Genomic DNA, 27768 nt, shown 5'->3' with positions numbered 1-27768 from the left:
AGGAGTCTGCTCACCCGTCTTGTCCCGCCAATTGCGGAATGGACGCAGTTTTGGGCAGCACATTCATAGTGTGCGTGTGTGTACATGTCAGTGGTGTCTGGTACTATGAGACCACCACATCGGGTTTAGGTGACGTAAATAGTCTCCCGCTTTGCCATGCTGCACTTGGTAAGTGTTTTGAAGTGCTTGCATTAAAGTGTAAAGTAATTATTTGTTGTACTCTCGAGGAATTGAAGCTTCACAGTGTAATTACTCGCTCAACAGCTATCTTTGAAGAAATAAATAAGAAGTAAAACCAGACAAGAATCTTCTGTCAGTAAAGCCAACTGCAACAAAATTTCAGATTGCACAAGAGCTCCAGGTTCGGATAGTGCAGGTATAGAGCAACCTTCTTGCAAAATTTTGCACTCTGAACACAAGTGCACACAAAAAAAATTTGAGCAAGAAGAAATATTTTTGATACTGAAGCTAAACTAAATGGATACATGCCATTACCGTTGTTTGTGGAACTATTTGCTTGTTAGCGAGACATAACTGCTTGTTAGGGGAAGCAGCTGAGAGGAAGCTTTTGTTGAGGAACTCCTGTCTAAATACATCAGAACAGAGAAATGTGTTGCTGGGCATATACTGCACTAAATTTGAAGAGGTTTCTCTGACCTAAAAAAAAAGAAACATTAAATTATAGTGTGAGGAGTGCATTTTTTATGTGGGCCATAATTTCTTTTACAAACGTTCTTGAATATTTTCAGCAATAGTGGCAAAATATTCAAGGCCATAAATCAAAATCTCCCTACACTAAATATGTTTCATATTTCTCTCTTAAATTAAACAATTAAATATTATTCAAATCAATTCAGCAGTTGTCTTATGAGAGCATTTCCCTGTTTTACATGTACTGGAATAAAAAAAAAGTTGGAGTTGGCCTCAAGGTAAAGCTTACTTCTAATACTTTCTTGACATCTCCATAACAACCACGGAAATTCCGGCATACACATTGTGCTGGCAACCCCACCAGGACTATGGGGTGCCGCAAAGCAATCCATCCAGTCACCTTAGTCACAGGGCTTAGCACAACCAAAAGTTACGGAGAACCAACTACTTGTCATGTTGACTCTTGTTTTTGCCTGGAAAGTCCAGTAGCTAGGAAGTTGCTGTGTAACTAAAATCATGTAAACCCCTTAAAGCCTAACGATATGCATCGCAATCACTTCATAGCTCCTAGAAGACCCTGGAATTTCTTTAACTCATTTTACATAAACTTTATCAGCATTGAGCTTGTAACTACTCAAGGAAAGAATGAGTACTTAAAAGTACTGTTTTAATATTGAAGTTCAGCTAATATGAATGGCCACCAGTCCAATTATCAGAAAATTCTACATTGTTCAATGCTTGGCTGTTCAGTAGTGCTTTGATTATCTTAAACATTCAGTTCTAATGGCGTGCTTGATTCCTCTTTGAAATTTTCTTAAAGCTAGCTTTTTCCGATAGATGAAAAATTGAGGTCCTCCCATAACTATGGAAAATTGACTTTAATGCCTTATGTTGTACATGATCACCCATGAACAGCTGTCCTTGTTTCTCAAACAGGTTAAGCCAAGGGACGGAAGTCTACCAGGCGACACCATAGTGCCGTCGACTGTATCGGGGACCTGAAGAAGGATGCAAAGATCATATAGCTGGCTCTCAACACCACATGGTGATGCTCTACAACACTGAGCTACGGACTTGTTACATGACTGTTTCAGCTTCCCATATACTGATGTTCATGTTGCAAACCTTGCTGCCGTCATGGAACTGTTATTTCAGAAACTTAGCGGGCAGATGGGCATTATATTCTGCATATATGTTTTGTTGGATGTTTAAAACCAATTTTTTATCATTTTTTGTTGGTTTGTTGCACTAGCGCAACTGAGCATCTTCCAAGTGTTACTTTGTTTGTTTATTTTTGTTTTGTTTGTCTGTCACATGCCAAAACAGCACAGCTCATCAGTCATTTAGGTGAGCTTGTGCATGTCATTGTGCTGAAATAGTCAAAGGGCACATACATGCCATATAGAAATGAGTATTAAGAGTATTGAAGTTCCCATAACCATGTTGCTTGTTGAAAACCAAAGTTTGACTGGTCTTATCACTAGTCTCAGAGTTGAATGTACGTTGACTAGTCTTACAGAAGAATTATTTTGCCATGAAGTTCATTCAACTACCCTGTCCTATCTAATTTCAAGTTTCAGACTTGACTGTATATTAACTAGTCTTGCAACATTATTATTTCGCCATGAACTATGTTGTCCTAACCAAATATCCTTATTTGTCAAGCTGCATTAAAAGGGCGCATGCATATGCCTAGCCTGCTGAGAATCAAAGCCAGCCTAGCCAGCATCAGAGTTTGATTGCAACTAGTGTCACAAAAAAATTGTTTTGCAATGAAGTTTGTTCAACCACCTTGTGCTATCCAAATTCACATTTGCATCCAAGAGGTAAGTTTGCGCATCTAATCGAGCACTTAGAGAGACGCTAAAGAAATATACTAAACAAGTCAAGATGGACAGATTACCCCTTTCAAAACTCTCTCAGTATTTCTTTACCAGAAAAAGATCGCTTATTGAAAGAGAAATGTATACAAACGTTGCAATTTTTGGACTATTTTGCCCAATGGCAGCAATGACGCCATTTGTGTGATGTCATATATTTTAAAGTAACTTCACACATTTAGGTCCTTTTTGTGCAAAGGAAGTCAACAAAGGTCATACAGAACTTCTTCAAATGCTTCGTAATCAGTATCAGTAAACATGTAGCTACCCATAAAGAGATTTTATCAAAAATGCCTGCTGTCTGAGGAAGTAGACGCAGGAACTTTAGAGTAGTGTTGCAACCTTCTTGCATTTTTGAAAAAATATTCTGGCATATCAAGCCTGCTGTCACATTATGATTTATACATTACTATTGCAGATGCATATAATCTACAAAGCTTACTTAGCATTGTATTTACATTTAGTGTCCCCTTGAAGTCCAAAACTGAATGTATAATTTCGAAAATGTACCCATGCTTCAAATGCTTAACTTCACTCACAGCTACTGCTATTTCAGGTTTGTGAAGTCAGTATTGTGTAGCACCGCTAGCATTTTGGTGATGTACAAGAAAAGAAGTATTCTCGCTCACTATCTGCAGAGGTTGCAGCATTATTATAGACTTGCTACACCTATTATAAGACATTTGCTGTCACTCCTGAAGTGGACTTAAAGACAAATATGGTACAAGGGACAAAGGTAACAAATAACTTTTGTGAAGTGTTGAGTACAAAGCAAAAGTCGTCATGCACTGTACAAAGAAATAAGACGACCCTGGAGAGCTGTTTGGTGCATTAACTTGCGTGTACAATGGTTAAATGAGCGTCACTAAATAGTGTGTTGCAGAAATTTGCTATAACAGTCCATGTTGTTACAGTACGACAAGCAGCAAAGGCACGGTGTCATTGTGCATGCATGCGACCAGTTGATATTCACCTTGGTATAGTACTGGGTACCGTCTCGAGACCAGACCCATACTGCACTATAATTAACTGATAATGCTATTACGAATCCCCATAATCATTTGTAACAATACAAAGTGAAGTTATTCCCATCCTTCGAGGCCATTATTATCAGCCTTTCATTTCTTAATCCTTAAAGACTGTTATGATAAAACCACATCTACAGGTGAGAACATACAAAATGGCAGACACAATACACCATGCTTTTACCACCCGAAAGGTCTATGGCCTGATGGCCCATGTTTTCAAAGTTTTATCATTCTATAGGTAAGTTGGCATCAAAAGTTTGCAGACCACAGGACTCAAGAAAAGAGCTGAATATTTCAGCATCCTGGAATTTGAATTTCCAACATGTCATAGTACATCAACCCTCAATATAATGAATATGGATATAATGAATTATCTTATATAACAAAGTAAATCTAAAATTTTTCAAGCTGATATTGGCATGTGTCAAACCTATGCTTTTACAACAAATATCGGATATAATGAAGGCATTGCCATGTTGGATGCAATTTCATAATAACAGAGCTTACTAATATGCAAAGAATATAATGATGTACAGTTGTACTGATTGAAGGCACAAATTGCTTGAAAAATAAGCTTTTCAAGAAACCCTCGGTCCATAAACATTTGGTGCTGACTGTTTATCTATCCGAAATGTCCATACCATGGTCAGCAGTTTGTGCTACATAATGAGAGTGTTTTCATTGATCCAAACTGGTTTATGAATGATGAAAAGTGCAAAAACAGCTGTTGTTGTTGTTGTTGTTGGGAGCTTGACCACCAGAGGAAGTTCAGTCACAGCAGTACAAATGTTACCCTAACATTTTATATGTGGCATTGCTGGTAACTGGAGACTACAGTTTCACAAATGTTATGGCATTTCTTTGCAATATTATTTACCACTTTTGCCTTGAACACGGTGAGAAAAATTTTTTTGGTGCCTTCTAAGTCAAGGCACTCTTTTTATTTAACCACTAAAAATTTACGATAAAAATGGAGACACTGAAATTCTTTAAATCTATGTTCGTGGTTAGGCCGGGCTTCTGAAACATGGCTGGAGCAAAACATTAGGGAACATTTACCATTTTCCCAGTGTGGTTACATCTGCTGTCTACTTTTCAAGATACAGGTCTGGGACTGTCAGTTTCCCCCAAAGGAATGCCATAAAATTTACCATCAGCTAAAGTATTCTATGGCAGAAAGTGTTACATGTTCATAGAAATTAACAGCAGCAAAGTGTCTGCTTGCATTTAGAATGTCAATTATTGCAAACAGCGTGGGAAATCATTGCCATTCATTTAAGTTTCAGGCGTGTGAGGTTGTTAATGATTTTAGTTAGAGTTGCGAAACCTTCCTGCCATCAAATAAGCAGCAACATTGACTGCGGCTCCTCAAGGTACATCACAATGTCGGAGACGCATTGTGAAAACAGTGTTAGAAACATATATATATATATATATATATATATATATATATATATATATATATATATATATATATATATATATATATATATATATATATATATATATATATATATATATATATATATATATATACACACACACACACACACACACACACACTTGGGAAAGAAAATGTGTGACCAAAATTGTATGATCCAATTGGAACATGTTCAGCGTTCTCTGCTGCTGATGTACATACTTGAAAAACATATGAACAGGGAAACACATGAGTGATGCTCTCGTGCCACTATCATGCCAGAATGAAAGGTGAACGCAAGATAACAAACTAGAAAGTACATCTCCCTCTCTTATAGAGGTGTGTCTTAATTCATTCACAGATGCTTAATTTCTGGGCCATGGGAACCAGTTACACCGCAACCACAGATTGTCATTAAATAATTAAGCACAAGAGGTGATCTGCTTCTTTACTTATGGTTTGCGTTTTATTCCAGCATGATAGCCCACATGTTACAGTGTTGAAACAATCTAGTCAGCCTCAATATAATGAATTATACTCAGTTATTAGCATACTTCCAGAGTGTTAATGACACAGAAAGCATTGTGCAAAGTACTGGAAAGTCAAGCACTTTACTATTATTCAAACGTTACCTTACTCGTACATGAGCAAGCTGGCACACGTTGACTTTGTAAAGAATAATAATTCTGAGCCAAGAGCTGTCGTGGAATGCACTATTATAGTAGAATGGTCTATTCCCATCAGAGGTTTTATTATATGTGCAGAAACCAACTACATTACTTCTGTGCATCTGATGATGAAACCTCGTTTGAAAGTCTGCACTCAGTTTCATCCTGTTTTCATATAATCCACCTTTCGCACCTGTTTAATGTACAGTGGACTTTCTTTAAAGCAAGCTTTGTTCAGCCAAATAATATAATACGCTGAACAAATCACGAACCTTCGCTTGGCTTTTAGTAAACATTGTGCAAAGAAATATGCGACATGCTGTAGAAATGCATGGGAAGTAGGAACGAAACAGGAGAAAGCCGATAATGGGTTAACTACAGTAACGGCTTTAATATAAGGTTATGCATCTTGCAAAAAGAAAGAATTGGTAACAGCTAGGTGTTATGAGCAGCAACATATTGTAAGTGCCCGCAATGCAAGGGTAGAGATGAACAGGAATAGGCGAAGAAAAAAAAAAGCTTTTTTTAAAGCTTTCTCCGCAGAGGTGTGTGCACGTCAATGGTTGCAATTTTATAATTATCCTACATTGCATGATCCTTCCTATGCTTCATGAAAAATATGAGACATTATACTTCATTTTTTATCTTTGTTTTTAGCAATCAGTGAAAGAAGTGGTACTTGTTTGGTTCTGGGAAAAGCCTAAGTGCTACTACTGTTATTGAAAGCAGCTCTCAGTAACTACGTGTCACTGCAAGTGTTCACAGAACAGTATTCAATAAGTGCTTGCAGTGACCACTATTCAAGGGGAAACAGTCCGAAGGCTGGCCTCCATGAAACCAGATGCAAAGACGTTGATTCCTTTTGCATCTGGCCATGTAACATACACAGCCACTGCTGAGGGCTTTCTTCATGAAATATTGAGTGGAAGCCAATGAAAAGTAACGAGAATGTTTTATGAAAAAGAAGAATCAGGTTACCATGCAGCAGTTTTCACATCTTAAGATTCGAAAAGTAGAAATGCAAAGCCTGTGTGAAGGTCAGTGAATCTACTTGGAACAAATGGTAACAGCAAAGCAGACAACATGGCAAGCACCAGACAAGTGCACTGACCAGCACTACTATGTTTCTCGTTGAAGTTTGGTGAATCTAAACTATTTCATGCCATAAAATGCTTAGGTGTTTCACACAGAAACCTCTGCACCATTCACATAATGCACAAACAGTAGTCTTGGTAGGATCTATACATTGTATCCCCATGGCACATTTTTTTGTTTTTGACACGTGCTTGCAACACACTATATTTGTATATTCTGTCACACCATATCATTAATATACTGTTGTCTTTGAACATTAGAAGCAAGAGCCTGCTAGAAGTGTAGTTGTTTGTAGACACGATGCTGCACATGTGAGAACTTGTAGTCAATTGGTAAAGCTCCTGGGACAGACCATTTTTGCTGCTTTGGAAAGTTCATTGTTTACCATCAATGTTTCTTGCAAAGACATTTTTTTACATGGATTATGGAAACAAATGCTAAACAAAAGTAGTGATTGGGTACCTGTATAGGGCGTGCTGTGAGGAACAGTGTGTATGTTTCGCAAAAGTCCTGTTAAAGATTTATGTAGAGATAGCTCACGCAGTGTCAAGAGAACAGGCAGTAGGCCTGAATATATAGTCAGTGATAACTGAAATGTTCATGTTTTATGGTACTGTTAGATTGCTACCCTTGTTCTGTTTTATAACTGCCCACTTGGATGTTTGTAGACAACAAGAGTGTGCCTTTTTACCTGCACAACTATTTTACAACATAGCTTGCTTGTAAATTAAATGGGAAAATTGAAGTGTCCTTTTTTATGTAAAAAATAACACTTGTGTTTGCATAGCTGAAAATTTTACTCCACTGCTGGTCAATATCAATGTTTTCATCTTCATTACCTTGAGTATTTCGTTGAAATTTTGTTAGTTGATACAGCTTTGTTATCCAAGTACGCAATTGCTCTGTATGACAAATCCCAATGTTGTATTAGCTAAGTTTTGAGCCCACTGTCACTAGTGCCATTAGGATATTGCTAGTCACTGCCACATTCTAGTGTTGTTTTGTTTGGATGTTTCGTTGCACATCATAGAGAATTATATGTATTGAGACACATGTGAAGTTTTTGCTTATGTAATGATCGCTTGAATTGTGCAGTGCTATACTTGCAGTTGATGTTAGTTGGAATGTGTACAAACAGAGCAGATATCTAGTCATTGTTAATCATGCACTACCCAAAATCTGTAGTCGTATGGGAATGTTTTACAGCACGTCCACAGGAAAGAACCTGCAATGTTCATCGCAGGGCGATTCTAATTCAGGGCATGCAACTACGAGATGTGAAACCTACCAGACGCATGCAGGAAAGCGGCCTGTATTCATAGTCAAGGTAATGCCACACAGCACCTACAGCCAAATATAGCCGAAATTTTATATACACCCTTGTTAGGTTTGTGTTTGTAGCATGTGCAACGCCGTACTTCCGAAAATAAATGTTTTCACCAGCCAATTTAGCCGTGGTCGCCATTCTTCTGGACAATTCATTCTTCGAACATCCTAGCACAAGGCCTATATCGGCAAGTATCACGCGTTCTAACGTCAAGTGCACTTTGTCCTGCCTATGTAGAGGTAGGAGCCATTGAGGGGATTAAATGAACATGCCTAAACAATCGTACTTACGGCATTGCGACCGCTCAACTTTTCTGTCGTAGTTCCGGAATCGTTTCCACATGCCCGAGCTTGTAAAGTCGGTCTTGAAAGATTAAACCTCCCATGATGCTACATTTACTAACCGCGCGTCCAAGCCAAGCATATAATTTAACCTCTTTGGTGTATACGCACCAACTAGACACACCACAACTGTAAAAAGTTGAAACGCTTTGACAACGCGCTCAAGATGGTGGTGCTTAATTTTGGCGCCAGAGGGGAAGGAGCTGGCCTCGTCTGCTCGCGACATGCGGCAGTTTCGCAGCCTCCGCACGCGGCTAACAACGCACAGGCTAACGCTGAAGTGCAACACAGGTTTTTATTAAGGTACCATGACTTTTGTACAGAGAATGAACACACTAGTCTTCTTGACTCACAAATGAAAAGTTTTTCATGAACACATTCATAGGGAGGAGAGGTTGCTCCTGTGCACACGGCTTGCGTGGCGCCGCCCTCAAAACGAAACCACAAATGTCCACGTAGGAGCAGCGCGAACAGGGCAAGGCGGCTCACTTTTTAGCGTCGCCGCTAGCTTTTTCGTGCTGTACCTTGATCGGAATGGCCTTCGGCTGCTCCTTGGGTGCGTTCTTGCGCGGGGCTTCCAGAGCCAGCAGTCCGCTGGGCTGCAGGTGACACTTGACGGTCTGAGGATCGACGTCCTCGGGCAGGACGTAGCGGCGGGTGAACTCACGCTTCACGTAGCAGCCGCGGTCGTCAGACTTCTCCTCGTGCTTGCCGTGAATGACGACGCAGTTGTCCTGCGTCTTGACAGTGATCTCCTCCGGAGTGAAGTTCCGGGTGTCGACGCGGATGGCGAACTTGTCCGGAGTGCAGGCGACAGAATTGCCCTGCTGGGCAAGGCTGGCGTTGTTGGACTGCTGCTGGTGGCGCGGTTGGATGTAGAAACGCTGGTGGTAGTACGGCGGGTCGAAGAGCTCGCCATCGAGGAACGAGCCGCCGAAATCATCGTCGAAGATGCGCCTCACCAGGTCCGAAGGGCCCCAGTAGTTGCGGTTGTTGCCGCTGAGAAGAGGAAACAGTGCCATGGCGCTCAGGATTGCGTGATTACTTCACGTTTTCGCTGCTTCTCACTCGCAGAGCAGGCGGTTTCTGATCGCCGACGCGCGCTCGCGTCGCTTTTAAACGTTTTCGCGTGTTTCTAGAACGATCGTCGAGAAAACACGAGAAGTGCGCTCGCTGGAGTGGTGTGATTGGTTGATTTCTGTCACGTGGTACGCCTGGGCCTCGCGCGGGTGGGCGTGCCGGTGTGTGCCGGCGTTGGAACAGGTGGGAAGCGTCTCGATTTTTCTCGAATGTTCGCCGTGTTTAGCCGAATAAGTGCCCGATTTTTGCAAAATAAACTTGTGACACCTGCTTGTTCTTTCTCCTTGCGATTCGTACCAGTGTATATCGGACGTATATTCTTTTATTCTTCAACGTTGACGAAAAAAAGGACGCGTTTTTCCGAGTAACGACTGGGATGTTTACGGTGTTGCAAACATTGCATGTGTGGTGTTGTCATGCGTTAACCAGCGTAGGGATAACGTCACGACACCAAGTAATGATCTATTTGTGACATACTTTCTGCAACAAGCCGAGAAGGCGTCATTTAGGGCATTGTTGACTGTCACGATGCCGTGGTTACGCAACAAAAATAAAAGTCGATCGAAATGAGGAAACGCGCGAGTACCGTATTTTGCGATATTGTTCCTGGCGATCGAGTTATCGCTGGAGATTTATCGGGGTTATTACTCGTGCTCAGAGTTTAAACGGTCTCGGGTGTACGCTGTGACTTACACGTTTACGCGCATTCAGGCGTTTATGCACTTATATCAACATTGGATGTATCATTATGGCGGCCAGCTGCGTTTTCGCATAGAATTGTCATTTTTTTAAGAGCTCTATATGTTGTATGAATGAATTGCATAGTTGCAGAATGGTCAGAAAGACAGAATTGCATTTTTACACATATCAGTGACTGTGTATGTATAATATATGCTTCAAGACGCTGACAGCGTCTGTTCAGATCAAGCTGCGAGCTTTTAACGTGTGCTCAGTAGATGAATTAGCTGTGTACACCAGCAGGTACTCACAAGGACTATTGTAGTGAGGATCAATTGCACGATCAATTTACCTCTGTATATGGATCACTTTTCGTCGGGAACACCATGTATTTTTCGCCAATTGGCATGAATTGTGAGCTAGTATACGTGTTAAGAGTTCTTCCAATTAGCTAGTCCAGACTAAATTATTCAAGCTAATATAAACAGCTACAAGCTAGCTCGGAAGCCGACCAGACTATTAGCGGGAGCTTCTTTTTGCTGGCTAACTGGCTGCGTCTGTCGGAGCTACAGTTTTTTAAGAACGCTCAACTGCAGCACGCTTCTGCACGTTTTCTGTGAGGAGACGACACACTATTCTCTCTTTGAGCTCTGAAAATGCGCAACTAAGTGTTCGGCACCTAAATATTGCGCACGAATGAATTCAATAAGGTGCAATAATTTGGCGTCTGTACAGCGTGGCTGGCAGGCCAGGCCACCTTCCATATATAGTGTAGATGCCCAAATTAACCTTGCCCCAATCTCCGAGTTTGAAGCTGGCATTATTTCTTCAGCCATTCTGATATGCATATGCAATTATAAATTGCAGCATAATCTGCATGTTCGTTCATCCTGACCAGCGGAAAGGCAGGTGGGTGTTGTCGCACATTGTTTTATGCCAGGTATGTTGCAGCAAGAGCGGACATCCCATCCTACATGCCGAGGACGTCCCCTACGCAAGAACTCCTGGGCGAGCCCCTAATTATTCCATGGACCCGTTCTGGTTCCAATTTGCTTGCCTAAAGCTATGTCTATAAGCTAACCTGTGGCTGCCCAGTTCTATTACAGTGGTTGTATACAAAACTATAGCTATGCATAAAGCAAGCAGCACGACATATTACCATAATTATAAGCTTGTAGAAATGTTAATTCATGCATGGGCATCATAACATGTGGAACTCATATGTGCTCAGTGATGCAAAGAATTAGGCTGATCTCCCTATTTACTGAAGTTTACTGAAACTGCATTGATATGAATACTGTTCAAGGAAAAGCTGTTCTTGCCCCGAAAGGAAAAGTGCATTGCTAAGGTGCATTGCTAAGAATTAATTTATGGTTGGAAAAGTTACTGTACAGTTGCCACAGAGTGTATATGAGCTACATGTAAGCATGGATGAGGCAACAGAAATGTTAAAGTTGAGAATTTATTTATTTTATTTAGGAATACTGTAGCCCTCACTTGAGGGCCATTACAGGAGAGGAATTGTCAAATAAAAAGATAAATTCCAACACTGACAATACAACATTATACAGCATTGTCAAGCACAAGATCAATGGCATAGCAACAGGGGCGGGCGGGGACCTCGGGTGCAAGGGGCCAGAGGGGGGGGGGGATGTCATATACATATGAAGACACCCCTCTTTCCGCCGGCTACACTTGGGGGGGGGGGGAGGGCGGTGACAGAAGACCTATGGGCCCCGGGTGCCAGACGACCTAGCTACGCCACTGCACAAAATAACAGGGAGTATGAACAAGTATACACGTGTAAGGTCTGTTAGAAATGCAAGAATAACAGTAAGCATGATCAATTCTTAATTATCCCGTTGCCTGTAATACAATTCTAGTTGAGTATAAAATTCTTTAACATTTTGGGCTGCTACAGTGCAGTCCGGAAGGCCATTCCATGTATTAATACACGAAGGAAACAACAAGTATTGAAAACCAACAAGTCGTGTTTTATAAGGCTGTACACTAGCACTGTGGTTAATGAAACCTATTTGTGCATCTTTTCAAGTGTTTAGCATAAAACACTTGAGACATGCAGGGAAATTCAGAAAACAAGACTTACACAAGTACACCACAATGTGCCTTCTGTCTGTCCTGTTGTCAACTTATTTGTGCCGAATACTAGAAAGTAGGCTGTGCCAATTCATTCAAAACTGGACCCTTGCAAGCTAGGTTTATATCTGTACAATTAGCCTATCATTATTTAACTGCACCCAACCATCTAGAACACCGTGACATATATAGCATGTAAACTGCCTGGAAGATGAAATTGTCTAATATGACATCAAAAGGGATACCAAGACAGACATGTGAAGCAAGTGTTCTAAAAGCAGTGCTTTCATGAATGTACTTGAGTCTCTTCTCTGCTAACATATGCTTCACAGAATATATTTGCACAAACTCTGTCTCATGGGGATAGTATGAACATGTATATATGGTCCACAGCTATAGGTAACAAATAAATAATGCTAAGAACACCAATACCTTTGCTACTTTATTAGAAAAAATTGCCTGTCACAGTGGCTGCTGAGCAGGCATTTGCATTTCGACAGTGATATGCAGACACGTTCACGTACTTAGGCATGTTAAAGAACAGCTTTTACCCGCCGTGGTTGCTTAGTGGCTATGGTGTTGGGCTGCTAAGCAGGAGGTCGTGGGATCGAATCCCGGTCAAGGTGGCCGCATTTCGATGGGGGCGAAAAGCGAAAACGTCCGTGTACTTAGATGTAGGTGCACGTTAAACAACCCCAGGTGGTCCAAATTTCCGGAGTCCCCAACTACGGCATGCCTCATAATCAGAAAGTGGTTTTGGCATGCCAATTTTTAACGAACACTTTAGTCTGACATAACCAGGCATCCTGAACTACAGTCTCTCTCATAGCTTTGTGTTGGCACGTCAAGCCCCACAAATCAATCATTAGAAAAAAGTAGAGCAATACGTGACACTTTAGGCAGACATGTACTGAAGAAAGAGTTTAATGGAATGTACCACTAATTGGGGTCTTACTCTGACCTTACTGTTGCATCCAGTGTCTCATAATTGAGTCCTGTCTTTGTTAGTCTTACTTGACACAGATGTTGAGGTCTAGGATACGTGCCACCAACACTCTGTCCTTTTCACATATTTAGAAGCCACACCATCTGAACAATGTTGTTACAGCTAGGCGATCTAGTGAAGGGCCTCCATGGTATTCTTGGGCTCTGATTTTCTGGAATTTGACAGTAGGTTTCCATTCTTTATAGTGACACCGGAAATCAAAAAGACCCCCATAGGTTATGGGGTTTTACGTGCCAAAACCACTTTCTGATTATGAGGCACGCCGTAGTGGAGGACTCCGGAAATTTGGACCACCTGGGGTTCTTTAATGCGCACCTAAATCTAAGCACACGGGTGTTTTCGCATCTCGCCCCCATCGAAATGCGGAAAGACCGCCATCAGAACATTGGTCAGAACACTGGCCAAACCGTGGAGTGGTGACCAATTCGCTGCTGAAGCACATGCCCATATCCCTTCACCACCTCCTTCTACCAGCCAGCAGTTAGCGCTACTAATGCCCATGCATACTGGATACAACAGTATATATGTTAGTTCATTTCACCCATTATATCGATATTCTCTGTCCTTACACTGAAGTCACAATAATCAGACGTGCTTTTGTTACCTGTCTTGCAAAAGTTATAATGAGATTCCTACTTATTACTGCTCCTTATTTTATTTGTATTGATTATATGGGCCCCTCTCATAACTCATCAAAGAGTTCCATAACGAATGCTGTGATGCTTCTGTTTTTTACCTGGGAATGAGATTGATTAATTGACTGCTTGCAGTGCTGGGGACGAGACGAGAGGTCCACTGCAACTATGCAAGCTCAGTCACAGGTGGCAGAGTTCCCTGACAGGAGATATATTCCACATGCCAAAAACTAAAAGGCCAGTTCACTCGTGATTGGAGCTGTTCATAGACCATACTGTTGGCTTACTGTAGAACTCATGGCATTTGCAAGGTAGGTGCACAGAAGAGGACTGTTCTTTTCACCGGGATGCCATGCAGCACTGTCAGGGCAATGAATTGGCACGGCTCAAAAACCGTTGCAATCACTAGTTGATTTAGGCGAGATGGTACAATCTGCTCCTTGCGGGAAAATGAATGGGACTTTGCTGGCGACACGCTGGCTCTGCTGCTGCATAGGCGACATTTCTTCTCCAGAGTTATCACCCAGTGTATGGGTTATAACCTGTACTCATGTAGGCCAAAGTCAAGTTAACTGTTATCACACAGCCATAGCTACTAAATTATTTTGCTTAGCTTTTTCTTAAGGTATTTTTTCAGTTTTAATGAAATAAAAAGAGGGGCCGCTGGTTGTCGTATGCTGGCGATGGCTACAGCTGCTCACTTTGTTAAAATTATTCAAAAAAATCCTAAACAGAGAAGAAAAGCTACTGATCCTGTCTGTCTTGTCCAGTAAAGGCTTCAATCAACAGCTGTGTCAAGGTAAATGCTACATTTTGAACATTTGCTAGAATAAATACTTGGCTAACTGGGCAGAACATAGTGCAAGAAAGACAGGGACAAAGATAGTTCTCTGGATGGGTGGACACATGCATCCACTGGCACAAAAGCTGGGAAAGGGGCAGCAGTGAGCACCACGAAATCAACAAAAGGGTAAGAGGAGCTTTGTTGCACCATTGATAAACGAAATGTTATCACTCTCTTATCGTTTTGGCTGCTCCACTGAGATGAATAACATTTTGGTAATTGTTGGTGTGAAGCTCCACTTAAATTTTTACTTTGTTCATTTCATGGTGCTCACTGCATCCCCTTTATGAGGTTTTGTGCGAGTGGATGCGTGTGCTTTACTTTTTCTCTTGTCCTTTGATCTCTTGTATATTAAACCTGTGGTAGCATGTCAAACCTCTTTTGCTAAGCTAGCATACTCACCTATCATTAAAATTTACCTCACCAGCATGCACATATTTTCACCACTGGCTATTATTAGTCTTCTAATACATCCTGGGAATATATCATGAGAAGCCAACAAACAAGGACAACATGGGGGAATTACTTGTACTTACTAATTGAATTAAAGAAATGATAAATGAAGGGCAATGAAAGTGGATCAGATGCGTCATTCATTTATCATTTCTTTAATTCAATTAGTAAGTACAAGTAATTTCCCCTACGTTGTCCTTGTTGGCTTCTCATGATATGAATAATAAAAATCGGGCCCCTCGGTTAACCCCCCTTCTCATTTTTGGAATATACATGTTATTAACACGGATGCAGCTATGCCGTGCGAATAAAGTATGATGGAAGTGAGTGTTCAAGAGCCTATTGCCCAAGGCTAGTGATCTGGCATAGCACAGCTCCAACCCTCCGAACACATTAGATTGGATTCTTGTTTGTGTGCAATGTCCCCTCTGTATACGCCTTGTGCCACTAATCAGTATGAAAGGAAACAAAGAAAGGTTGAAGGGAGAGCAGTCGCTGTGCTAGCTTAATGGCAAAACGCGGCATGCATTAATGCACAAAATGTGACTTCGACGCCCACTGGAGACAAGTTGTCTTAGTCTTCACTATCGTTTCGCCTTTTCTACACTTCAACAAAAGAAAGAGCAGAGGAAATGTCACCTGGCCTCAACCGTTTGCTTCACAGGAATCTCCCGTCTGGCCTCACTGCAGCGAGTTCATGCATGCCGAAGCAAAGCAGTTGCCACTGTCAAAACATGCCCATGCATCTACAGTATATACAGCAACACCTCAATAAAGCTACGACATGAACAAATAGCTTTATTAGAATTTGAAATTTCTTTTTTTCCATAAGCCGTTTTCAAAATTAATACGTGAAGCAAATACAATGACCCATTGCAAGAAAGTTTTCCCAGAAAAAAAAATGTGCGTTTGTTAGAGCCTGAAGTGGTTACAAGTCCCGTTTCCGTTTCGTTATACTCACAGCTACGATATTCATGCACAAGTTACATATTGTACTCAGATTTCCTACGACACGTCGAAAAATCTCTCCCAAGCTTCCCGTTCTGCCAAAAATACTTCGATCGCCACACGCACTCATAGCGCAATTATGAGTATTTACTTACAGTACGCAAATTACGCCTACATCGATTTGAGCGCTAGAATAAGCGCATGTTTGCATATGTATGGTAATTCAGCTTCTATATCGATAACACCGGCAAGCCGCTCGGCGGGCAGCTCGCATCAGCGCATCGTAGATGAACACACTGCCCGCAAGACTTTAGTACAGAAAATAACTTACTTTATTAACAACACAACATAACTCAGTCAACTCGAACCAAAGCTACTATACAAAAAAAAAATGTTTCTTCTGGGGGAAGGAAGGTTTTGAGACCAGCTCGCAACGAAGATCTTCCCACTTTGGCTGACTTGTCATCTAGCTGCCATGGTGGCCCCGAAGTCGGCCTCAGTTCAGGCACAGAAACATCTTGGATATCGGAACCCTCGCGAACAAAGGACCAGCTCAAAGTTTACAGTTCGTGCTCACTTCTTGTCGCCACTGCCGCTGGACTCGTGGCGAACTTCGATGGGTATCGGTTTGCCTTCGTCCCTCTTGGGGGGCGGGTTCTTGCGAGGCGCTTCCAGGGCAAGGTAGCCCGTCGGAGTGAGCTGACACTTGACGGACTCGGGGTCCACGTCCTCGGGCAGGACGTAGCGGCGCGTGAACTCACGCTTCACGTAGCAGCCGCGGTCGTCCGACTTCTCTTCGTGCTTGCCGTGGATGATGACGCTGTTGTCTTTGGTCTTGACGGTGATCTCTTCGGGGGCGAAATGGCGCGTGTCAACGTTGATGGCGAACTTGTCGCCGGTGCAGGCCACGGACGCGCCCGGCTGCTGCTGCCGATCCACGACGGCTTGACCCAGCCGGCTGGGCTCCAGGTAGAACCGCTGATGGAGGAACGGCGGGTCGAACAGCTCACCGTCCAGGAAAGACCGGCCGAAGTCGTCGTTGAAAAACCGCCGGGCGAACTCGGACGGGCCCCAGTTATCTCGGTACAGCATCGGAAACAGTGCCATTTCTACGGTAGGAACAAGGTTGCGTTCGAGCAGATGCGATCTTCAGCGTCTCGCCGAGGCTGACGAATACTCGAATTGCGAACGAACCCCGCGCGCCCACCCGCTTTTATACAGGCGAGCGTGTGCTTCTGGAGCGTTCTCGAAAACTCGAGAGCTGGTGAGAGTGCGCGAGACTGACCCACCGAAAGCAAACGCGGATTGGACAAGATAAGTCACGTGGGCAAGACGGCGCATGCGTTTTGGTTTGTTGCGTCGGCTGCTACGGGTGGGCGGTGGCGTGGCGGTTGTTTTGTTTCTAGAAATTTCGCGCGCATTCGCGCGTCGTTGTGGCGTTCGGTTGTTCTCGCGTTTTTCTTTCTTCCTTTTTCTTTTCTTTTTGTTCCTGAATTACTCATTGCGTATCAGCGGAACGTGGGCTTTGCGTAATGACGCAAAAAAGCGGTGTTCCGGCCACGTATACGTAACTTCGCACGTCTATTTATGGTCAGACTGATGAGTTATCGTAACGCTATTCAAGCCGCCTTTCGTTAGAGGTGCGCTGTTACCTTCATTTGAGCGTGAATTATTCGAACGCCAGCACAGGCTTGTGGAAGTTCATACGTGGACTTTAACGTACTGTTTCTTGTTTCGTTTCTTTTTCTTTTTTTTTTTGTCAGAAACGCGGCGATGAGTTTGATACATGTATCCCGTTAGATTTCTGAATAATCCCACTCAGGTTCCGTGACCCCCACATACCGCATCTTCTCGACTGTAGTCTACATGGCCAACTTAAATAATTAATTTGCATGTTGCAGACTATAGCCGTAGACAGACAGGGCCTAGCTTATGTGCGATTTGCAAATTTCACTATCGCGCTTACTACAGCCGACTCTCTAAAACGCACCCTTCATACTTCGAACACCCTAGTCATAAATGAAAAGCCCAAACGCTTACGTTTTCTTGGCATATCAAATCGGTTGCTCGGTGTTCCTTCGTTCTGACTGCCTCTGGCAAATTTTGGAAGGTAAAGGACAAAACAAACACAGATCACAAATGATTTGGTAACGTGCTTCTCGCATTTCGGCATTATCATAACTATAACGCGACTGTATTCGTTAGCAGATTTTTGGGACGGATATCTTGAAAGTGCATGGCGCCGTTGTGAAGGTATGTTCTAAGCAAGACATCACTTTGCTACTGTTGGGCTTCAATATGGCAATTCAGACACGCGCCGTTGAAGTGAGTAATTAAGAATTTACTTACTGAATGTTTTTAATTAGCCACTGGGACATTGCCATTTCTTGTGCAAGCGCCGTCCACAGCTAGCTTCCGTTCAACCACCTCAGCAGGCCAAATAGCGCTTTACGCTCCGTGCACTTAAAAAAAAAGAAAATATGTCCGACGCTTAAGCTTCGCTTAAGTGACGCTTAAGTGGAACGCGATAGCATTGAGAGACCCCTGACTGCTTTTCACGCCTCCCGGTAAATGTAACGTTTACGGCGAAATGCTTGCGGTGAACGCTATGCACGAAGGCAAGCTTTCTGGTACAAACGCGGCCTCCTCCGTGGTTCGATCTCCTGTTACTGTTTCGCACCATTTCGCACTTTTAATATTTCATTCTGAGAAGAGCTAACATTTTTTTAGAAGAGCTAACAGATTTTTCTCCGTACTCCAGTGTTACATCTTTTAAAAATTCGTGCCGAACTGCCTCCGCTATCACTACGACGGAAACACGCCCGCCTATCTCTCTTTCACAAACTTTATCATCATGATCGTTTGCGCGACGACTTCTTTCAGTCACCCCCATGTCATTTTCCCTCGCCGTGATCACCCCTGCAAAGTCAAACGCCCAGCTTGCCACTCGGCCCATTACGCTCAATCATTCATCCCCAAAACCATAGCTGACTGGAATAACCTACCATCTGATATTGCCACTGAAGTTAACACCGATCAATTTCATCAAATGCTGTGGACTCATATCAGAATTTGACGTCTCTGCGCGTCTTTGGTGTTAGCTATTTCTTTTTCAGGGCTAATTTAATAACTTTGCATCTTGTTTGACATCGTATTGCAGTTTTTTCTCTTTTTGTGTTATCCTTTAACCTCCGGTGTTTCAATTTTCATACTTCATTCTTATCTTTATTCGAACTTTAATCCACTTCCAATATTGGTGCATGCGTATTTTGTGGTGTTCTTACTATGTTTGCTGAATTGTTTATTCTTGCTTTTTTTTTCCCGCATGTTCTTATTAGTGTGTTTTGTGTGCCCCCCCCCCCCTATGTAATACCCTCTCCTAGAGGGCCTTTAGGGTATTTGAATAAATAAATAAATAAATAAATAAAAGATATGCGCTGCTGTTTTTTTTTTTTCTTTTTCATTAGATTTCTTTGTGGGCTGCCGTTCTTAATATACTGAGGAATGCTGTCAACTTTCCCGTGGCAAACCAGCGAAGTGAAGCGTCACTGTAACTATTTAAATTCAGTGGTGATCTAACGGCAAATACGAAAGAAATGCGTCAGGGCGTTTTTACGCTGGCACCTCTTTCAGATCCCGGATCCATGATGATTTAACACGACCTTCCGCGAGGAGCGAACTACAACTGATGGTGATCCGAGATATATATATGTTGTTTTTTCATCCACTTTCATTCCCATTAATCTATTACTTCTTTAATTCAATCAGTAAGTACAAGTACTTTCCCCTATGTTTTGTCCTTGGTGTCTTAGTTTGTTGGCTTCTCATGACATGATTAATAAAGATCGGGCCCATCGTTTAAACCCCTTTCTTCTCGTTCGTTTGTATACATATATGCACTTTGACACTCCTAATGCTGACGTATGAAAAACAAATCACGCACTATATGTGACCCTGCACCCGTTTGCGTGGTCGTCGAGAAGCGTGAGAGATTCGCCGCAGTCATCTAGAGCGTGCTAACGGTCCGACCGCGGCGGCCGAGGACGTTGCCACGTGACCTCGGCCATCGCCTCCGACGCCTCGGCTGGCCCACAGACCACCTACAACGCGGCCTGTTACGACTCCACGCAAGCCAACGTAACGCGAGTGAAAGAACGTTCCACAAAAAGGCTTTGTTAGTCATTTTCTTTTTTCTTTCTGCGGCATGCCATCACCTCCCCCTCCCCTTTTTTCTTTTCGCTATTTCTGCTGTACCTTTAGCGCTTCACCTTCCTCGTAGGTTCTAAAGTACGACGACCCCTTGCAGTCTCCTACAGACACGCACGGAGCGTATATTCGTGTCATGGCCTCCGGGATTGCCGTCTGATCTTTGAGACCACGCTAATCATCTCGGAGGCCAGTGCGGTCGTCTACGCTTGTGCGTGCATTAAAACACAGTTGGAGTAGCTCAGTGTGCGCCGTCTACCTTTTCAGCCAAACCCAGAAGGCAAGCCACGGGGAAGGACTTGTGTAAATCGCAGCGCAGCGGCGCGTTTCTTGCTGAGGCAAAAACGTCAGTGCACTCAAGCGAGTTCGTGCTTCGAAGCTATATGACCTGCATCCCTATCGTTCCCTCGTGCTCATATGCTGACCGGTGCACCTGCTCTTTTCCGCATTAACAGTTACCATATCGCAGCGTCCTTCACGCGACGGCGCTATGTTCGGGTCGTCGAACCTATATGTCCATTTATTCGCCGTCGTGAGGCGGACGACGGCAGAGGGAGAGAGGGGGAGTCAGTGGCGGTGAATGCCAGACATAGACAACAGAAGTAAAAAAAGCCAGACGACAGCAGCCGCCCGGCTAGCCAAGCGATGCTTGTCTGGAAAGCATCGCAGGACTTGCTCGGCCAGTTGCCGCATTGCATCTTCTGCATTGTTCGCAGACCACAGTACGCGCTGCAAATGACCGGCTATATATGGAGCCAGAATTATCGCAGCTTTATGTGGGTCCGCGTGTTTTGAACTAAATTTTGTTCCGAGACGACGTCCATCGCGCTGAATAAAGGTGACCACGCCAGAGTGTTAGTAGGCCTCTGTCTTACCCGCTCTTGAATATCATGGCTCATCTGGAAGATCTTTTGGTGTTAATTATTTTTTCTCCTTAAGTATTGGCTCTAGCTTGTCGTAATTAGCGAATCACCGCTTTATTTCCTCTCTGTTGTCCGATGTTGTGAGCGGTATAGACAGTTGCACCCGGAAGAAGGCAGGCGTAGCTTCATGTGATTCGGGAAGCCATTTTTGGAGCAGAGCATGGCTTTTCTACTTTCCGCGCCCGCAATAATGCAGCCGCCGTGATCTGGTGTCGAACTTGCGACCTCAGCAGCAGAACGTCATAGCGGCTGGGCCTGAGTTGTGACGGGCAGACTACGAATTAAGGTTATATTGTAACAAGTAGCCGAGCAATCCCGCATCTTCACAAAAAAAGAAGAGAAGTTGGCCGGAAGAAGCTGTTTTTCGCCCACCTAACAATATCAACGTCCACCTACACTGAATCAGTAAAAGAAGGAACTGCGCTAGTCAAGTGCACCTAATAAGTGCGGCCTAAACATAAATTATCCGTATCTAATGTTTCGTTGCAAGCGAAGGAATACATACGCGTTCCAGAAAGCATTTGGCGTTTCTTACGCTTACGGCACCAGGGCCGAGCGTTTCTCTGTGATTGTGCATTCATTACATGCCGGAGGATAAGCACGTTGTCGCCAGACTTCACCACGAGCCTTCGCCATTATCTATACCGGCAACATTGGAACGTAAAATGTTAAGGCAGCAGCGTTTGGTGCAGGCTACTAAAGCTTGCGAAGATTTACACGTCTTTTGACAGACAGGGCAACGAACACAACATTAAATTCTGGGGTCTTACGTGCCAACGCAGCGATATGATTATGGGACACGCCGTAGTGAGGGACTCCCGATTAATTCTGATCACGTGGGTTTTTCTTTGACTTGCACCCAACGCAGGGTGCCAGAGTCGTTTTTGCATTTAACCCCATCGAAATGCTGCCGCCGCGTCCGGGACTCGAACTTGTGCCCTTGGGCTTAGTAGCACAACAGTGGCCACCATGGCAGGTATAAACCGAATATGTGACGCCGAATAAATAGGAGGCATGCTAACAGGGACTTACGTATACTTGCTTTTATAACATCCCATTCTTTTTTTTTTTTTAATGGAGTAAGCATATATGGAGAACCATCGTGAGATTACATGGAACGTACACAAGTTTTGAACGTGTACATTTGTCGCCGATTTACTGTTCATATGAAAAAAAAAAAGGGGCGGGGGGGCGGTGGATTTATTTTTAGTCGGAAGTGCCCTTGCAAACTCGAGCTTCATTACAGCGGATACTGATTTTAGCCTCCTCAGAAACTCGTCAAAAACTTCCGAGACAGCAACTTTGCTGGTCCAGTTGGACGCCGTAATAAGACGCCTACCGCATAGCCGAGCAAATGTTTCTAAGCATGCAAGGAAGAAAACAGGTACACGCCAACGTGCAGAGGGTAAGCTCCAAATTTATTAAGTGTAAAAGTCAAGTATGCAGCACTTACAAAGGAGTCCATTGAGATTCACTCGTGTCGCCTGAGAGCTTTTCACACGCACATTAACTCAGTATCGGACGGAAAAGATACAATAATAAATTAAAACGAAAATAACGTTATGTGACAGGTGAGCCCTTATAGAAGACACACGACACAAACTCTTACAAATTGCATGAGTTGCTCCGCCAACAAATACAACGCGTCGGAGGATAAGATTTCCGGGAGAGACTAGCGACAAACATTTGCGCATTTTTCTTGCTCTCTCGAGCAAAGAAAAACGCGAACCCTTAAACCAGCTTGACGAAAATTCATCAACATACGCACCGTTCAAACTCGACCGCAAGAAAACGAGAACGTATCAATTCACACGAGAAAAGTTCGAAAGTTCGCACAAAAGTGCAAAATGGAGTGCCTAAAGACGCAACAACGCACGAACAATGGCAGTGTTACGGCAGGAACGTTGTTGAGAAGAAATGCGCATAGCGCCCGTGATCTGGCGGATCTCGGAGGCCGTAGAACGCAGGCGGAGGGCGTTCTACTTGGCCTCGTCGCCGACCTCTCCGTTGGTCGCGTTAGCAGTTGGCGCAGGTGCAGAAGCATCACCGCCACCTTCGTGTTGAACTTTAATCGGAATCGGCTTGGCGTCGTCCCTCTTGAACTTCTTCCGCGGCGCTTCGAGCGACAGAAGACCCCCGTGAGTCATGTGACACTCGACAGACTCGGGATCGACGTCTTCGGGCAGCACGTAGCGCCGGGTGAACTCTCGCTTGACGTAGCAGCCGCGGTCGTCCGACTTTTCTTCGTGCTTGCCGTGGACAACGACGCAGTGGTCGCGAGTCTTGACGGAGATTTCGTCGGGCGCGAAGTGTCGGGTGTCGACGCGAACAGCGAACTTGTCCGGCGAGCAAGCGACCGCGGTCGTGCCGTTGCTTTGCTGGCGGGCTGAACAGACGCCGTTGCCGCCGCCGTTTGACGTCGACGACGATTGGTTAAGGTGCCGGCGAGGTTGCACGAAGTAACGTTGGTGGTAGAACGGCGGGTCGTACATTTCACCGTCGAGAAGCAGGGAGCCGGCGACGTCGTCTTCGTCGAAGAAGCGCCTCGCCAAGTCTGAAGGGCCCCAGGAGCCGCGGTTGATGAGCGGGAACAGAGACATGATGATTCCTTAGCACGGCTATCAAAAACGTTGTACGAAACTTGCAGATTCTGAGCAGCCGGGCAGCACGTACTGTACGCACGCACAGTGCAGGACGTGAAGACGCCGGTTTTCGAAAAGGCCTTCGTCTGCTCTGAAAAACGTGTTCGAGAAAACACGAGAAAAAGAAAGAAGCAGCTGAAGCATGGAGACGTGTCATTGGCCGGACAATGTCACGTGGTACGTCTGCGCCTCTTCGTGGTCTCGTGACTTCGAGAGCACCTGGTGGCTCGCGATTGTTCTGTATTATTGGTTTGTTTTTGCATTTATTGTTATTCTGCAACATAGAGTTTCATATTAGTATACCTAGAGGCAAATCTGGCGCTGCGATCGTTCAACCATCATGGGAATGATGGGAAGTACAGGCTTCGGATTGGCATTCTATTGACTGGCGAACTAGTGTACAAGTATTTTTTTGGCAGTTTTGGTTTCGCTCCAAGCGCAATTGCTATAACCTGCAGTTGGACAGTGCAACGCAAAGCTCTTTGCCTTTGTTATGTTGCTCGGAGTGGCGATAGTGCGCTGGGCCAGCGACTGGGACGATGCCTGTGTCGCGGTGTGGCGTCGAAGCCGTGACAAGAAAGCGGAGGCATCGTAAACGTTGAAAGAACATGTTTTGAGCGTTTGGACCTTTGTTAAGTGTGTTAGGTTGGCACTGTAGCGTTACGTGCTTTATGAAACTTCAGAATAGGACAAAGAAGGCACTACTGATACAAGACATATACAGTTGTACTTCTAGTGGCTTGACAATCAAATTTTATTGAGGGCTTCATTATGTGCTCATTTATGTGCTCATTGAAATGCGTGTTTTAGGACTTTGAGAACACAAACTTACTTGTGGTAGGAAAGATAGCTGCTTCCTAGCTGTAGTCTAGTGACGCACAATGGGTACCCGCAAAGCCACGCTGTAACGCTTCGGAAGCGGTACGCCAATATAAAATATGATGCAGCATACTCGTAGGAGGCCACTAGCGTCCTAGCTAGCACTGCAGCAGATGTGCTTAAAAGTACTTGAAGACGTTCAGCAATCGTGACAGCCGACGCAACCTTTCGAAAGAGCGAGAGAGTTCGCAAGTGCCTGTCGTCTGCGAGAAAAGTCTCGCGTTTGCAGCGAGCAGGCGTCGTAGCAGACGACACTTGTAGTTCCTCTCAAGGGCGCAACGCTTTGTCACAATACAACATTTTTATTTCCAGAAATACATGATGAGTATTTTTATATAAGTACTTGCACGGTTGTTTTGCTGTTGAAGAAATGAATAAATAATTATTCTTTGGCGTTAAATTGGGAACAGAATCGCACAAGTATGCATACCCTGGTGTGTCCTGGTGACAAACCATAGTAAACCATGCTTCCATCTCAAAGTCATACAAAGTTTATGCAGCGTGTTGTACATTATATAACATACTGCAGAAATAGAATTAGATTTTACGCGATAATATTTGATTATAGCTTTGTTTACTGCGCCAGAAACAAACGCCACTAGTCTAAAGACCGAAGTCAATCCGAAGCCTGTACTTCCCATCATTCCCATGTAGGTTGAGGCAACGCGCATGAGAACCCCCGTAGACACTAGCGCCACATTTCCCTCTAGGGTATTTTTAGAAACTCTATGTTCTGCAACAAAAAAGAAAAGAAGAAAAAAAGCTCATGTGTGAGGTTTTGCGCCATCTCTTGAGAGCTGAGGCAGCATTGCCGACTGCTTTACGGTTGATTGGCTGAATCGGGCGGCGCTATTTTTAAATTTGAGTGGCGTTCATGTCGGCTTTCAAGTGGCATCACCGCAATATAAGAAAACGACATTCAAATGTACAGCGTCACTTTATAATGCAAGGTATAAGTCCTGACATTCTTTAGGCGCTATAGTTCATCGTGAGGCAACACTAACAGCAGCTGTAACAAGCTCATCCACGGCGGCGCGTTGTTCTTGAATTGTGCTGCACATGCCTACAAGAATCATGATACTCATCATGTCCGCCACATTTGTCTTTGATATTAGTCAGGAGTAGGACATACTACAGTACACGCAGTTAATGACACCAAATAAACTACAGGCGAAATATACGTCCCGACTGGCCCATAATGTACAATAAGAATTGCTGAACGTCTGAGTGAACATTTGACCTAATTTAAGGGCCTGTATAGTCGCAAATAATTACGCTTAAAGCGCCAAAATAGAGAACATAACTCCAAGGACACAGCCGCTGAATGACACACAGTGGGCGTTTTCATGCACCAGTCGTCGTTCTGGTATGACATGTGGGTCTCCGGGCATGGCCTCCAAGACCTGCGCGTTCGCCCGTTTCTGAGGCAATTCTCCGAAAGTTTACCTTGGGCTCCCGGCGAGAGATGACACTAGCACCGCGTCGCTCAAGGTCAGTTACGAACGAACGAAAGCGCTAGAACAATCGCGAAGTTTTCACCTGTCAGAAAGCCGGCTCATAAAAAAAAAAAAAAAAAAAGTGCGAGCATTACCACGTGACGCAGCCCAGCCAATCACGTCCTCGCAACCCTATCATCCCGGTCTACTGGTCGTTGCCCCGCGCTGGTCTCGCGATTTCTCGAACGCGCTTCTAGAAGCAGACGACGCGCCTTTAAAAGGGGCGCCTGCGCGCGTCGCCGGCTCAGATTTGATCGCTCTCTGCACTAAAAGCGCGAAGTGTTCCTGAAAGAAGCGACATGGCACTGTTCCCGCTGCTGAACCGTGGTTCCTGGGGCCCCTCTGACTTGGTGAGGCGTTTCTTGGACGACGACTTCGGCGGTTCCTTCCTGGACGGTGAGCTGTTTGACCCGCCTTTCTACCACCAACGCTTCTACATCGAGCCACGCCACCAGCAGTCGTCGACCGCCGTCTGCCCCGCTCGCCAGCAGGGCACCTCGGTCGCCTGCACGCCGGACAAGTTCGCCATCAATGTCGACACCCGCCACTTCACTCCGGAGGAGATCACCGTCAAGACGCAGGACAACAGCGTCGTCATCCACGGCAAGCACGAAGAGAAGTCTGACGACCGTGGCTGCTATGTGAAGCGCGAGTTCACGCGCCGCTACGTCCTGCCCGAAGACGTAGACCCCGAGTCGGTGAAGTGTCACCTCAAGCCTAATGGTACGTTGGCCCTCGAGGCACCGCGTAAGAACGCGCCCAAGGAGCAACCGAAGGCCATCCCGATTCAAGTGAAGCACGAAGGCGCCAGCAGCAACGCTGTGAAGAACAAGTAAACAAGGAGACGTCACCGTCTCACGTCGGGGTCCAATTGGCGATGCTGGGCATCAGTTTGTTTCTGTGTGAGTGTCGGTTAATCGTCGCGTGGTGACTGCTGATAACTCCTGACTGAGTGTTTATATCTTTATGTCGTGAACGCGAAAGGTTGTGCTCTGATTGAGTGTTTATAATCTTATGTTGTGGAGGCGAAAGTTTGTGCTATCGACGTGTGACTGGCGTTAATTCCTGTCTTTTCTGTGTGCCTTAAGGCGCTTGAATAAACAGTATTTTCTGCAGCCACCGTCTGACTTTCTTTTTTTCTCGTGGTAGTTCGCAACACGCCATTGCATATCGTGTCGGCTATATGCTAATGTACCGATTTCGGTATGAAGGGACAAGCACTACAATCCTGTTTAACTTTATCAGTTCGCACTGCTTTTTGATTGGGAGTTCTTTCATAAGCGCTGCAAATTACTTAGTTCCTGACAAGCTGGTAGCAACAGGTAACTTGACTTGGAGGCGAACCTCGATCCAGATGTGAAATGGAAAAATGCTCGCACTAAACTATCGCTGAATTTATATTCGTATATTGACATATGCGTATATGTATACAGGCTGTGCCATCTATCACGCACCGACCATCCTATGTGAA

At 44.3% G+C, this 27768-nt stretch overlaps 5 protein-coding genes across 6 annotated transcripts in view; 2 read left to right on the top strand and 3 right to left on the bottom strand.

Annotated features, from left to right (window-relative positions):
* Positions 1 to 1882, top strand: part of LOC126539124 (zinc finger protein 711-like) — a 46429-nt gene extending 44547 nt beyond the window's left edge. For both annotated transcript variants that reach the window (XM_050185853.3, XM_055075196.2), the window contains one exon: positions 1588 to 1882. In XM_050185853.3, the coding sequence (XP_050041810.2) occupies positions 1588 to 1653 (66 nt within the window). In that variant the 3' untranslated portion in view covers positions 1654 to 1882. The remainder of the gene's footprint in view (positions 1 to 1587) is intronic.
* Positions 1883 to 8686: 6804 nt separating this feature from the next.
* Positions 8687 to 9563, bottom strand: LOC126539118 (alpha-crystallin A chain-like). The gene has a single exon (XM_050185847.3). The coding sequence runs from the start codon at positions 9430 to 9432 to the stop codon at positions 8896 to 8898; it is 537 nt and encodes a 178-aa protein (XP_050041804.1). The 5' UTR covers positions 9433 to 9563; the 3' UTR covers positions 8687 to 8895.
* A 6897-nt stretch (positions 9564 to 16460) lies between these two features.
* Positions 16461 to 17380, bottom strand: LOC126539120 (protein lethal(2)essential for life-like). Its single transcript, XM_050185850.3, has one exon. The coding sequence runs from the start codon at positions 17256 to 17258 to the stop codon at positions 16725 to 16727; it is 534 nt and encodes a 177-aa protein (XP_050041807.1). The 5' UTR covers positions 17259 to 17380; the 3' UTR covers positions 16461 to 16724.
* Positions 17381 to 22677: 5297 nt separating this feature from the next.
* Positions 22678 to 24153, bottom strand: LOC126539116 (alpha-crystallin A chain-like). Its single transcript, XM_050185845.3, has one exon. It carries the CDS (start codon positions 23878 to 23880, stop codon positions 23260 to 23262), a length of 621 nt encoding a protein of 206 aa, XP_050041802.2. The 5' UTR covers positions 23881 to 24153; the 3' UTR covers positions 22678 to 23259.
* Positions 24154 to 26494: 2341 nt separating this feature from the next.
* LOC126539119 (alpha-crystallin A chain-like) lies at positions 26495 to 27412 on the top strand. The gene has a single exon (XM_050185849.3). The coding sequence runs from the start codon at positions 26597 to 26599 to the stop codon at positions 27131 to 27133; it is 537 nt and encodes a 178-aa protein (XP_050041806.1). The 5' UTR covers positions 26495 to 26596; the 3' UTR covers positions 27134 to 27412.
* The last annotated feature ends 356 nt before the right edge of the window (positions 27413 to 27768 follow it).

The sequence above is a fragment of the Dermacentor andersoni genome, chromosome 11, assembly GCF_023375885.2.
Source record: "Dermacentor andersoni chromosome 11, qqDerAnde1_hic_scaffold, whole genome shotgun sequence".
Taxonomy (NCBI): domain Eukaryota; kingdom Metazoa; phylum Arthropoda; class Arachnida; order Ixodida; family Ixodidae; genus Dermacentor; species Dermacentor andersoni.
This window is presented reverse-complemented; position numbering and strand designations above follow the sequence as displayed.